The sequence below is a fragment of the Tachyglossus aculeatus genome, chromosome 11 (genome assembly GCF_015852505.1).
Source record: "Tachyglossus aculeatus isolate mTacAcu1 chromosome 11, mTacAcu1.pri, whole genome shotgun sequence".
Classification (NCBI taxonomy): Eukaryota; Metazoa; Chordata; class Mammalia; order Monotremata; family Tachyglossidae; genus Tachyglossus; species Tachyglossus aculeatus.
In genome coordinates, this window is record NC_052076.1 from 369,508 (window position 1) to 383,234 (window position 13,727).

General features: G+C 54.0%; 1 protein-coding gene across 1 annotated transcript in view; it reads left to right on the forward strand.

Moving 5' to 3' along the window:
- SIDT1 (SID1 transmembrane family member 1) overlaps nucleotides 1-13,727 on the forward strand; it is a 33,443-nt gene that overhangs the window by 12,597 nt on the left and 7,119 nt on the right. The window contains exons 4-14 of the mRNA XM_038753678.1: nucleotides 1,304-1,349; nucleotides 2,845-2,946; nucleotides 3,841-3,924; nucleotides 4,504-4,591; nucleotides 4,844-4,915; nucleotides 6,005-6,098; nucleotides 6,963-7,006; nucleotides 9,362-9,433; nucleotides 10,237-10,385; nucleotides 11,861-11,934; nucleotides 13,627-13,693. Of these exons, the coding sequence (XP_038609606.1) occupies nucleotides 1,304-1,349; nucleotides 2,845-2,946; nucleotides 3,841-3,924; nucleotides 4,504-4,591; nucleotides 4,844-4,915; nucleotides 6,005-6,098; nucleotides 6,963-7,006; nucleotides 9,362-9,433; nucleotides 10,237-10,385; nucleotides 11,861-11,934; nucleotides 13,627-13,693 (892 nt within the window). The remainder of the gene's footprint in view (nucleotides 1-1,303; nucleotides 1,350-2,844; nucleotides 2,947-3,840; nucleotides 3,925-4,503; nucleotides 4,592-4,843; nucleotides 4,916-6,004; nucleotides 6,099-6,962; nucleotides 7,007-9,361; nucleotides 9,434-10,236; nucleotides 10,386-11,860; nucleotides 11,935-13,626; nucleotides 13,694-13,727) is intronic.

Sequence of the window (13,727 nt, forward strand, 5' to 3'; positions counted from 1 at the left end):
GCCAAAGTAGGAGAGGAGAGAGGCTGGAGGCAGAGAGATCAGCGAAGAAGCCCATCCAAATGTCAAGCTGGGATATAACAAGGGCCTGGACTAGGGTGCTGGTAGTTTGGATGGAGCAGAAGGAATGGGGGATAGGGGAAATACTGGGGAGGAGAAAACAACTGGATTTGGCGAATACTGAAAGGGGTTGAAATATATTGAAAGGGTGAAAAGAGAGAGAGAAGTCGAGGATTAAGCCAAAGATGCAGACTTGAGGGACTGGGAGGGTAATGGAGTTGTAAACAGTGATGGCATATATAGCTGTTGGGTAGGGACCGTCTCTATATGTTGCCAACTTGTACTTCCCAAGCGCTTAGTACAGTGCTCTGCCCACAGTAAGTGCTCAATAAATACGATTGATTGAATGAATGAATATATAGGTGGAGGAAAGGATTAGGGAGGGAACATGAGGAGTTAGGTTTTGAACATGTTGATCTTGAGGTTACAGTGGGACAACTATGTCGAGATGCACATCACTTGTGGACATATCCATAATTTATTTATTTATAACGAAGTCTGTCTTCCCCTCTAGTCTGTAAAGTAGTTATGGATAGGATTGCACCTACCAACTCTGTTATATTGTACTCTCCCAAGCACTTAGTACTGTGTTCTGCACAGAGTAAGCACTAAATATGATCGATTGATTGATTGAGATGTCCCCAAGACAGTTGGGAAGAGAGAGGTTGGGTCTAGCGGGGTAGATTTGTGAGACATCCATGAAGAGGTGGTGGTTGAAGCCATAAGAGTGGATGAGCTCTGCAAGCAATTGAATGTAAACTGAGAAAAGAAGGATGCCCAGAACAGAGCCTTGAGGGACCCTCCCCAACCCCTCCACAGTTGGGGAGTGGGAAGCAGAGTGAGAAAAGACACAAAGAACTGTGAAGGATCAGCCAGAGAGGGAGGAGAAGAACAAGGAGAGGGCAGTGTTAGAAAAGCCAAGGTTAGAGAGTGTTTTCGGGGGGTGGGGGGGCGCCGGGGGCCAAGAGAGAAGAAACCAGATAGTAGAGGATAAAGAGAAGGGAGGTGGAGGCAGTGGAGGCTTATAGTCCCTTTAGAGAGTTTGGTCAGGAGCAGGAAGAGGGAGCTGGGTTGCTATCCGGAGAGTATGAGGAATCCAGAGAAGGAGTGGGGTCCATGGGGGTTCTGCTGGGATCCAGAGGTGTGTGTGTCGGGGGGTATCCACTACCACCAGGGTAAGTGGCTGGTCTCTAAGCAAAAGCTACCACCCACTGACCACTCTCCCTCATTCTCTGTCCCCTCCCAGGACCAACGTCGCTTTCTTCTTCACGGCCAGCCCCTCTCAGCCTCAAGTAGGTAGCTACTTACTGAGCACTTAGTATAGTGCTTTGTACACAGTAAACACTCAATAAATGCCACTGATGGATTAATCAGGACTGTTTTACTGGTATTCAGTTTATGCCAGCTGGAGAAGTCTCCTGAGGCTCCGGCTGCTAAGGGGCCCCACCTGGAAGGAGGCGCTACCGCTGGGTCCCTCTTTGGCCTAGTTTGGTGACCCTAGGGCAGAGGTTAACCGGGTTGGTGGAAGTTGTTAGCTCTTCCTCCAGCTGCCCAGTCACTGTGCCCAAAGAATGCCTGCTCCCACCACTGGATGGTCCTGTGATGAGGTGCAAGCGGTTCCTGGTCAGCCTGAACCCTGTGGAACCCCTGAATCTGCTTCAACTATGCCATCTATTCCCTGAGGCTCTGTGGGGCTGAGGGTTCACTCCTTCCATGCTATGAAGTAACTCTTTCTAAGGAATGTCCCATAAGACTCCTGTAAGCCCCATCTTGAGTGGCAGGAGTATCATTCTGGGGCTCCCCCCTTACCTCACTAGGACCCCCATTACATCAGTGGGGAATAGGGGCATCGTCCAAGGCTCCTCAGCTCCCAGGGTGCCTCCCACTGTGGTGGACAAGGACTCTAGTCCCAGCTTTTACAGACGGAGGTGCTGTGTGTCTGGAGGCAACTCAGTTAAGGAGTTCCTTATCCTCAAGTGCCTGTTTCCCATCCATGCCCTGAAGTATTGGCAGAAAAGACCCTGCAGATGTCCTCTGGGGATTTAGGAAGAAAGGGGAGATCCAAATTCTGAATTCCACTCTGCACATCTATGCCTGCCCCTCATCCCTATGGACTTGCCATGCTAACTCAACTTAGGCCCTGGCTCTAGCCCTGCTCTGGCTTGTTTTTCTCCAGACTGCCTGGTCAGCCTGGGGGCAGGCCAAGGGCTGTTGAAGTCATTTCCTGGCTCTCCTAGCACATAGCAACTCTGTCTGTTGCTGCTTGAGGGGGAACTAGAGCCAAAAGCTAGATACATTCACCAGCCAGAATGCCTAATGGCATCCCGGTCATCCCCCACTTCTAGACTGTGAGCCCACTGTTGGGTAGGAACCGTCTCTATGTGTTGCCAACTTGTACTTCCCAAGCGCTTAGTACAGTGCTCTGCACACAGTAAGCACTCAATAAATACGATTGATTGATTGATCCCCGGCTCCTTCTCATGGGAACAGGCCTGACCCAATCCTGGGCCAGGATTTCCATGTTCTCTTCCTGCACTGGGACACACTGGCATGAAGAATACCCTTCACTTTAGGCAGAGGTGGCCCTGTCCACCCCATTCTACAAACCCAATGACCAATCTCCCTCAGAACGCAGCTCTAGGTAGGATCCCTGGAGGGGCAGGCAGACAGATGGGTGGATGGGCAGGCTGTGGGTCTCCTTTGCCTTTCCCCGGTTTTGGGGAGGTAATTGATTTGGGCCTGGGCAGATCTGGACCGTGACTGCGTGGTCTCCTCTTCCTTCCTCAGTATTTTCTCTACAGTTTTCCTGAAGGTGTGGATACCGTCATCGTCAAAGTGGTGTCTGAGATGGTCTATCCCTGCTCAGTCGTGTCAGTCCAGGATATCGTGGTATGTCCAGGGAGCCCATGGGCCAGGAAATACAGTCCAGGGTCTCAGGACCCCTGGCAGGGGCAGGGAACAAAACCTGGAGCAGGCCCTGCAACAAGAGACATGTAAAGGGGAAGGGGCAGGACTTAGAATACTGCTTTGAATGTAGTAAGCACAACCTCTACTACTACTACTACTACTACTACTACTACTACTACTACTACAACTACTACTACTACTACTACTTCTACTACTACTGCATGAGCTTTGAAGGCTTACCACTTTGACCCCCAGTCTGCATAGTACCAGGGCCAATGGATGGGGTGGTGAGAGGAGAGGGGGACAGGCACGGAGGTGGAGGACTTAGGGAGAGGAGCAGCAGGGGTGTTAAGAGCAGGGATGTTCTCCCTTGGACAAGAAAACTAATTTAGGCAGCCAAAAGGGACCTAGAGTAGCTTGTGTTGGGCTCAGCAGCCTTCAGCTCAGCAGGACCTGTTGTCTCTAACGAGAGCACTAACGATGGAGTGTCTCCAATGCCTGCTGGCTTCTGAGTCCTATCAGGGAGTACAGCAGAAGCTAAGACTCATTTCCTGCCCTCAAGGAGCTTACAGACTGCAGGGGTTTGATGAAGCTTGTTTTGGACTCAGGGCCCTTGGGGTCTTGGAAAAAAGAGGTCCGGGTGACTGGGCAGAGACCAGAAGGGCTGCTGGAAAGAAGTCTGTTCCTGCTCGTGGGGAAGGGTCTCCCTTCTTGTTCAATCCCAGGGCTAAGGCCATGTCAGAAACAGTTAGGAGCCAGGACCAGGGTGTCCAAGAGCCAGAAAGAGAGAGAGCAAGCAAGGGAGACAGAGCAAGCCTGCACACAGCCTGCACATCCCTCATGGGCTGTGGTCTTCTGCTCCCCATACTGGCCCAGTGCCCTGTGTACGACCTGGATCACAACGTGGAGTTCAGTGGCATCTATCAGTCCATGACCAAGAAGGCCGCCGTGACCGTGCAGGTCAGTTGTCTCCCCGAAGGTGCCCTAAAGCCGCATTCCTGATCCACCTGCTCCTCCCAGGTTTTATCCAGGTGGACTCGGCCAGCTGAAGGGACTGCTATTTCCAGTGAAATGGGGCCCCGACGGGCCTCCACAGCTTTGTCCTGGGAATAAATGCCTGGGTCTGGGGACATGGACCATAGTTCGGGGGCGGTGAAAGTCTAGGCAGCCCAAGGGCCCAGGAAAATTGGGGGCTTTGGCAGGACATGAGCTCCAGCAGGATGCAGGTCCAGGCAGGAAGCAGGCCCACGCAGGACGTGGGGCCCAATCAGGACTTGGGCCCACCAATGGGGATCAAGACTGTGAGCCCTACGTGAGACATGCACCGTGTCCAACCTGATTGGCTTGTATCTTCCCCAGGATTTAGAACGGTGCCTGGCACATAGTAAGAGCTTAACAAATACCTTCAAAAAAAGAAAAAATCTACCATTGCTGAGGGGCTCGGTAGGGCAAATGTCACGTTTCATCTCTCAGCCCCTCTCAGCTCCTTCCCCTGGGGCCTCACCCTGCTGCTGTCCTGAAATTATTTGTCTTGTGCAGAAGAAAGACTTCCCCACGGAGCAGTTCTTTGTGGTGTTTGTAATCAAGCCAGAGGATTATGCCTGCGGAGGACCTTTACTTGTTCCAGGTAAGACATGGCGTGGTGCAAGGGGCAGGGAGAGAGCCACCCCACACCCCCAGAGGTGCTCCTCTGCCCTGCAGCCAAGGTGCTGGGGGTCTTGGTTGGCTCTGGATCCCAGAGCTCCGGAAAGAAGAAACTGAAAAACCAGAGGTTCTGACTACAAGACATGGCTTCCCAGATCTCTGTGGAGAAATCCACAGGGGAGTGGATCTGGAAGGCCTGAGCAGAATCGACCTGTTCTTCCTTGGCCTCCTCCAGATCAGGAGAACCGCACGTGGAATCTCCAGCGAACCAAGACCCTCCAAGTGACCGTGGTGCCCTCCATCCGAGGTCAGTCCTTCCTTCCTTCCTCTGGCTGGGACCTTTCCAAGAGAACCTCCGGATGCCTCGGCTCCTCCTGCCCTCGTCTGGGAGCCCAGCTGGGGAGGAAAATCAACGGGCATTGGGGAGGAACTATTCATCCCTGTGGTCTTGTCCCGGATCCCAGGGTTTGGTCTGGCAGTGCCAGATTCCCCTGAAAGTGGGCCCTCTGAAGCAGGCAGGATTCGGGGCAGGATGGTTTAGGGCTGGGAATGGCAGGCCCCCAGAGCAGCTTCAGGAGGAATCTTGGCCTTCCTGAGGTTTCACCTTGTCTCTAATCAATTTCTGCCGATTCTTATACTCCTTTGCTATTGCCACCACACTACTCTAGCACCACAACTTCCTGCCTGACACTTTGGGCCACCCAACTGCCTTCAGTGGCCTGACCTTCCCCACATGTGGCTCTGGTCAGGTTCTGTCCCACCTCTGACATCCCAGGGACCAAGTGGAATCGAGGGAAGGAGAGCTCAGAGAATAAATGACCATCACTTGTCCATTCTACTGAAGACTGTAAGCTCTTTGTGGGCAGGGAATATGTATGTCACATTGTTGTGTTGTACTCTCCCAAGTGCTTAGTACAGTGTTATATACACAGTAAGTGCTCAATACAAATGATTGATTGATTGAACGATTGCCATCCCTCGAGAGGGTTTTGTTGACAGCCTGATTTTAAAGAGTGCCAGCTTACTGTTGGCCAACAAGCAGTAGCTCAAGGATCATACCCAAAGGAGAAGAAATAATATCCAGAGGGCATTACCGAAAAACACCCAGATGTTTGGTTATTTACCTAAATGTAGGGTCCAAGCAACCAGCCAGCTCAGGGACCTAAGATGCAGAAAAGAAATCTCATCTGAATGTCAGCCTGTTTTCCCCATGCTGACTGTGACAAAGCTTGCTATGTTGTTGACCAACGGAAGGCAGAGGGAGGTGGGCCTTGGTGGCTGCCCGGACCCCCACCAGGCTGATAACAGAGGGCATTTGTGGTGGCAGGGAGGGAGCTGCCTTTCAAAGTGGGTTTTGTCTTAGCCCCGACCCATGGGGGTGTTTCTGTTCCACCAGAATCCATCTATGTGAAGTCCATACTCCTCAGCTTCCTGATATTCTTCTTCTTCTTCCTGGGAGCTCTGCTTGTGGCTTTGGGGCACTACATCAGGTAGGTCAGAGCTTGGGAGAACTGGCCTGCTCTAGTTCAACCCCAGCATCCCCAGGCCAGCTTCAGCTCCTGCCCATCTCCGAGGAGACACTTGCAGGCAGAGGGCAGGGGATTGCTCCTTCCCAGCCCTCTCCCCTCAGAGCAGGCAAGGAAGGTGCCTTGGCTCTGTTTTTGGTTGACTCTGTCCTGGGGCCCTCTGTGGCTGGGCTCCTGAGCAATGGCAGCGCATATCCCTGAACCTGAAATGGCTTTTCCTGGAATGGGCAAGATCCTGAGGCTGTGGGAGGTAGGGCCGAAGTCAGTGCCCAGATCTGGACTCAGGACGATGCTGTCATTGGCCGTTCCCCTTCTCCCCAGGCCCCGCATTCTGCCTGTAAAAAAGCAAATATGGCTACTGCCATTCCAGCTCTGACCTCTCCCAGCCTTGGGTTTGGCTGTCCCCTGGGCTAACGTCCTTAGCGCTCTCTAAGGCAAAATCAGCCTCCAAACTGAAATAGAAGGCAGGAATATAAGGCTTGGTGGCAGCCCACAAGAGGGTTCTGAGGGGAACAGGGCAAGAGGAAGCTCCTCCCTTCAGAGCTCTGAGGTGGTAGAAACAGACCAGGACATCAGGGATAGGGGAGAGAGAGGCCTGAGAGCACAGCAGGAGGCAGTGGGGCTAAAGGCCCCATGCGCAGCAGGGGACAGAGGGACTAAGAACTAGATCTTGGCCCGGTGGCTCAGGTAAACCAGCTATCCCAGCTATTTCAGGCTAGGCCTGGAATCAGAAACCCCAGTCCACCAGTGCTGGCAGTGCACTGGGCCTATGGGGGTCAGGCCAGCTTCAGGCTCCTCCTAAACAACATCTGGTTTGCTTGCTCGCAGAGTACAGAGACAGCCTGGAGATGGGGGATTTGGCTCTGATGACGGTAAGCAACGATAATGGCAGTGGCAGTGTTTTTGGAGGCAGCGGCAGCAGTGATGGTGGGGGCTTGGGCTGCCAAAGCGGAAGCAGGTGCTGTTGCTCCCAGTTCCCAGGGGAAAAGCATGAGGGCCCTTCCCTGAGTCAGAGCCGATGCCCATGACAGATGCTAGGCTCCTCTGGCTTAGGCCTTCTAAGGGGCATTATAGGGAGGAGCTGCCAGAGGGCATGAAGGTCAGAAGTGGCAGGGGCTGTGGGATTGGCTGTGCATTTTGACATTTGTCTTCGAGGCCCTCCTCGAAACCTCAGAGCCCAAAGAGACCGGGAACTTTTAACAGGCCCTTGTTCCCCTGAATGGTCCTCGTCCGACTTGGTGCCAGGATCGCTCACTGGCCAACCTGGGGGAAGAATAGGGCTGGGACCACATTCACTTGGTGAAGGTTTGGGACTTGACCACTGGCCCAGGGAAGGTCCTGGAACACACACGTGGCTTTTGAGACTGAGGACGAAGGTGAAACCATCAGTGGCCCCCTTCTCAGGGGAATTCCTGAAATGAGTTGTCAGGCCACTTTGTTCGCCTTGGAGAACTCCCAGTACTCTTCTCTTGGCTTCCTCACTCCAGCCCAGCCCTAGAGTGGACAGGCTGTCAGGCCAGGCTCAAATGGTAGGACAAAGCATACCAAAGGGCAGCGGGCTGGGATATGAGCTCTGTGGATGCTTCAACTGAGGGTTATTGCTATAGGCTTTTTCCCCAAAGTGCCCACTAAGTGGACTCAGAATAGAAAGGCACTGTTAGAATGTTGTCCCTCAAAATAGCCTGTGACCCAGTTGCACTCCTGGGACAACAGCTTAGTACCTGGGGTAGGGTGGGAGTGGGGAGTGGCAGGAGATGGAGGGGATAGAGAGAGTTCAGCCATGGCTAAGGGGCTGGAATCCACCAGACACCACACCCAACGGTCCCAGCAGCTTCCCCAGCAGCCCCAGGGGGTCGTCCTCAGCCCAAGGGCAGGACAGGGTCAATGGTGATGGTCCCGGGATGCTCTCAGCCCTCTAGCACTGGGCCAGGACTTTCAGCCAGATAGCGCTAGTGGGTGGGACCGGGGCGGGGAATGGACATCAGCAGGAAGTCTGCTGTGAGACCTGTGCTAGCTGGGAGGCAGAAGAAGTGCTTTAAAGATCCAGTAACCCCCAGGTTCACACTGGGTGATCCAGAAGAGAATGGCTGGGAGACTGTGGCAGTAAACAGACTAGCCCAGTGGGTGGAGAGGGGTCACTTTCCTGGACCGGAGAGTCTGGAGACACTACAGCAATGAACAGACCAGCTCGGCTGAGGCAGAGGGGCAGCTCTCCTGGAGTGGATGCCCAGGGAATACCCTGGCAGAGGATAGAGTGGTGGGTGGAGGGTGGAGACTGTCTCCTTTACCAGAGCGAATGGCCAGGAGACACAGTGGTGGATGGATCAGCCACCAGTGGGTACCAGTGGGTAATAATAGTAATAATAATGGTACTTGTTAAGCACTTACTATGTGCCAAGCACTGTTCTAAATGCTGGGATACAAGATAATCGGGTTGTCCCATGTGGGGCTCACAGTTTTAATCCCCATTTCTCAGATGAGGCAACTGAGGCACAGAGAAATGAAGTGACTTGCCCAAGGTCACATAGCGGACAAGTGAGGGAGCTGGGATTCGAACCATGACCTTCTGAATCCCAAGCCCGGGCTCTTTCTACTAAGTCACGCTGCTTCTCATAATAATAATGGTATTTGTTAAGTGCTGACGGCACACCAAGCCCTGTTCTAAGTGCCTGGGGAGATACAAGGGAATCAGGTTGTCCTACGTGGGGCTCAGTTTTCATCCTCATTTTCCAGATGAGGTAGCTGAGGGCACAGAGAAGTTAAGTGGCTTGCCTAAGGTCACACAGCAGACAAGTGGCGGAGCAGGGATTAGAACCCATGTCCTCCAACTCCCAAGCCCGTGCTCTTGCCACTAAGCCATGCTGGCAGTCGTAGTAGTGGGTGGTAGTAGTAGTAGTAGGGTAGTGGCTGGAGAGGAGATGCTCTCCTGGAGCAAGCGACTAGGAGATACCATGGAATCGAATATCCAGGAGACATCATGGAGACCAGTAAACCAGCCTGAAGGGCAGCTGATGGGCAGCTGGGTGGAGAGTGTCAACTGGCCACGGGCTGTGGGGAATACGGCAAACCAGTCCCTCCGGTGTCTGCCCCATGCCACCCAATGGGGTCAAGGGGAGACCTGGAGGCTGGGATCCAGCGCTGATAGAAATGGCTCTAGTTCGCTGGCCAAGCTACCTGGCCAGCAGAATTGGTCAGGGGCCAGCGGTTTGAGCCTGTTTCCTTTTCAGGCTCTGGGAACACGGTGACCACCCACCCCATCTCCACCAGCACTGCCGAAAGCAGTAACTATGGGGCCATAGGTAAAGCCCAGTGCACGGGAAGCTGGAGGGATTCACATGGACTTCTGTCCCCATGTTCATCGTCTTTTACTCTCTAACCCTCACCCACACCAAACTGTAAGCTCCCTGAGGGGAGGGGAGGGATAATGTCTTCTTCTCATCTTCATCTTCATCAGTAGTTACTAAAGCCCTGTGGTACACAGGGTGTGGTGCCAGGCACCTGGCAACATGCTGTAAAGGTGGAAGACAGGGTCCCTGCTCTGGAGGCCCTGAGACCTCACAGCTTCCTGGCTACAATGAGTTCTCGGGGCCCTCTTGCCTGCACAGGTATTTTACAGGTATTTTACATTCCTCCTCTAGAGACATGGCAGTTGGGGGCTGGGGGGAGCAGTTTCCATCCCTTTACATTGCTCCTGCCTAGCTCCATACGTGTGCATGTGCATTCCCATATGTGAATGCCAGAGCACATGCATGTGCTGTGCACGCCCACCCACACATTAACGGGGGAATTTTGCACCCAATCCAAAATGGCTGTGCAGTTTCCCCTTCCCAGCCAATAGGTTCCTGCACCTGGACAGCAGCTGAGGCGTCTTGGCTGTGGAGGAGGATCAGTTGGGAATGGGAGACGGCAAGAGGAGTAGGCAGGCTCGGGGGCCACAGGCTGCCTGGCACATCTCTCCCAGCTGAGGGTCCCAGGGGCTGACCTGGGCTTTCTAGCTGAGGGGGAGGCTTTTGCTACGGACCGTTGCCCCTCACCTGGAATCTTGGGCCCCCCATGGCAACTCCGGTCCTCTCTGGGCAGCTCCGGTCCCCTCTGCTTCCAGAAGACTCGAGTTCCAGGGGGACCCAACAACTGTCTCCGGCAGAGGGGCGACCCCAGCGACCCCCGGACACAGACAGCTCAGTGGAGGAGGACAGCGACTTCGACACCCTGCCAGATATCGAGAGCGATAAAAATGTCATCCGGACTAAGGTACGGCCTGCCCCCGCGGTAGCCAGCGTTCCTTGCTTTCCCCCTCCACAGGGGCAGGTTCTCCAGTACCACAGTGCCTGTTCTGGGGGCCGAGCTGTGCCCTAGGAGAATGGGCCTTGGTCCAGTTGGCTAGCACGGTCACAGTCTGATCTGCAGCCACTCTGTCCCTGGCCAGTCTGGACAGGGCCCTGGACGCCTTCCTATCCCGACTTCCTAACCCCACTTCTGCCACAACTCCTGTCTTGGAATCCTGCGGCTTGGAAGGGGCACCCATGTCCACCGGGACCTGGGCAAGAGACAGCTCAGATGCGAGGGAGGGTGTCAGGGGACCCCTGGGGCCACCTCTAGTTGGGCTTTGGTAAAATTGGTGGGCAGAATGATGTCAAATGGAACACGTCATCATGCGTGTCTGGGTGTCGATTATTCGTGAGCACCATCAGTGCTACCTTGCCCCTACCCCCTACCCCCTGCTTCATTCTGCTACCCGGCCACTGCCCCGTCTGACCGCCATCAACCCCGGGGCCGGAGCCCAACAGCGCTCCAGGCAGTCGGTGCCCACGGCTGCGCCTGCGGGTCCGGTTGGGCGTCTCTCAGTCGGCACGGGTTTGGTGACCAAACGTGGGACGTGCCCAGAGCCCCTCCCGCTGGCCAGCCCAGGGGCCACCATGCTTGGCTCCAGCTCAGCGGGGGCGGGGGGCCGGGGAGGGTCCCAGCGCTGAGGGCAAACTGTCCCCTTGTGGCTGCCCCCGCCCGGCCAATGCAGCCGGGACTGCCAGGTGGCAGGGTCGGGAGAACCAAACATTTTATTGTCTGACACACACACACACACCCCGAAGTCCCGCCCCAGTTCGGAAAGTAAGGTCTTTTCCTAGGATGTCGGACATCCTTGAAAACGAGTGGAAGGGAACACTTTATGGAGACTTCAGGCCACTCATAATGAAGTTTTTGAAAGTTTCCCTTTCTTTTTAAATGGGCACCATCAAGGGACCAGATTTCTCTGTCGAAGTAGGGGCGGGGGGGGGGGGGGTCAGTGATGCAATTTTCGAGGAGTAAGCAAGACTAGCAAAGGTGGAGAAACCGTCAATTCAAGGCAAGCAGGCGGACACACAGGCACACACACTCTCTCCCTCACCCCAAGATGTCCTCCGGCTGGTGCTGAATGTGCCGAGGGCAAGAAGATGCTGGTGTGGAACAGCTGGGCCTGCTGTCTCAGTGGTTCTTGAGACCCTGGCCACAGTGCAGCAGTGGTGACAGGCTTTTTCTGGGGTGAGGTGGAGCAGTGGGAACTGAGGGGATAGAGAGCCAGGGACTGTGGCCGACTCACCCACCTCCCTACCCCACCCTGGAGCTGCCCCTCATGGAAGGGTAATCAGCCTGGACGGACCAGGGGTCCCTGCGTGCCCCCTTGTCTGTCCCAGCCTGCATGGCCATTCCTCCAGGAACAGTGACAAGCTCTCTCTGCGTTCGGGCTCCAGATGTCCCTGCACCTGTCAGACCTGTCCAGGAAGGACCGCAGAATCATCAGCAAGAAATACAAAATTTACTTTTGGTAAGGAGAGGTCTGGTGTGCCGGAGCTGCTGGCAGTGCTAGACGCAGAACGGCTGAGCCTTCCCTCTGTCTGTCATCCAGGCAGGCGGGCCATCCAAACTCGGGGGAAAAACACCTTGCTACACTGTCTCAGCCTCTGTACAGACCAACCTGCCCCACACTCCTTCGATCCTTCTTCCCCACCTAGCTGCCTAGGGCATCTTCTTGAAATATCACTCAGCACACGTCTCTCCATGCCTTCAAAGCCTCCAATGTTTGTCCAGCTCCTTCTGCGTAAAACAAACACTCCTGACCCCAGCTTGAAGACTCTCTACCTTATTTAATCCCCCCTCTTCACCCTCTACTCCCTTATCTGCATTCTTCACTCCTCCCAAGCTCACCTTCTCGCTGTACCATCTCACAGGAAGCAGTGTGGCCTAGTGGAAGAACCTCAGGCCTGGCAGTCGGAGGGCCTGGGTTCTAATCCCAGCTCCCTAAATTGACTATTGTCTGAACTTGGGAAAGTCATTACACCTCTTTTCTGTGCCTGTTTCCTCAACGGTAAAGTGGAGATTCAATACCTGTTCCCCCTCCTACTAAAACTGAAAGCTCCATGTGGGACTGACACCATCTCCAACATAATTTACTAATGCAGCATTCCAGAACAGTGCTTGACACATAGTAACTGCTTAACAAATGCCGAACTTTTTATTATTATCATCGTCATAGTAGTATTACTAGTAGGAGGAGTATTATATCTATTTATTTTATTTTGTTAGTATGTTTGGTTTTGTTCTCTGTCTCCCCCTTTTAGACTGTGAGCCCACTGTTGGGTAGGGACTGTCTCTATATGTTGCCAATTTGTACTTCCCAAGCGCTTAGTACAGTGCTCTGCACACAGTATGTGCTCAATAAATACGATTGATGATGATATTACTACCTCACTCTTCACTCTCTTGACTCCGACCACTCTCTCACTCAGTCAATGAAAGGTATGTGCTGAACACTTACTGAGTGCAGAGCACTATACTAAGCACTTGGGAGAGTACAATAGAGTTGGTAGATATGATCCCTTGTCCTCCGAGACTTTACCACTTAGTGAAGGACCTTGTGATCTTTCCCTTTGCGTATTTCTCTTACCTGGATCTCTCTCCTTCCCCCTCCCCATCCACCATCCATCAGTCAAAGCTCTTATTTCCTTAAAAGGCTTCCCCCCCAAAAAATCCCACCTCCCACTTCCTCCAGGAGGTTTTCCTTGATCGATCCCCATCTTCCTGAGCACATCACCCCCATCAGCCACCTCGACCCTCAAGGGCTGATCTCTTTAACCCACCCACCTTATTCCTATCCAATTTCTCCCCCACAATGGTGATTCATTCCTCAGTTTGTCACCTCTCCTCCTGAGATTGTAAATTCCTAGGGCCACTGAGTCTGTTACTTCTTCTGCCTGCCCCTGCTGCTCCCCCCCACAGAAGATACCAAATTCACTCTCTCTCTCTCTCTCTCTCTCTCTCTCTCTCTCTCTCTCCCCCCGTACCGCCCACCCGTCCCCTTCAGCTTCCCTCCCCACCCACTCAGCTGCGGGCTCCCCCCAGTCGAGTTTGAGGAGCTGGCCCCTTGTTTAGCTGGGGTCTGCTACCCCCCTGACAGGCACGGCTTTGCTGGGGCCCAAACACCTCCGCCATTCCCTGAGCCCCATCCTCCCGCCCGCAGGAACATCATCACCATTGCTGTGTTCTACGCCCTGCCTGTGGTGCAGCTGGTCATCGCCTACCAGGCTGTGAGTGGGGCTAACCAATCCTACCCTTGCCCGC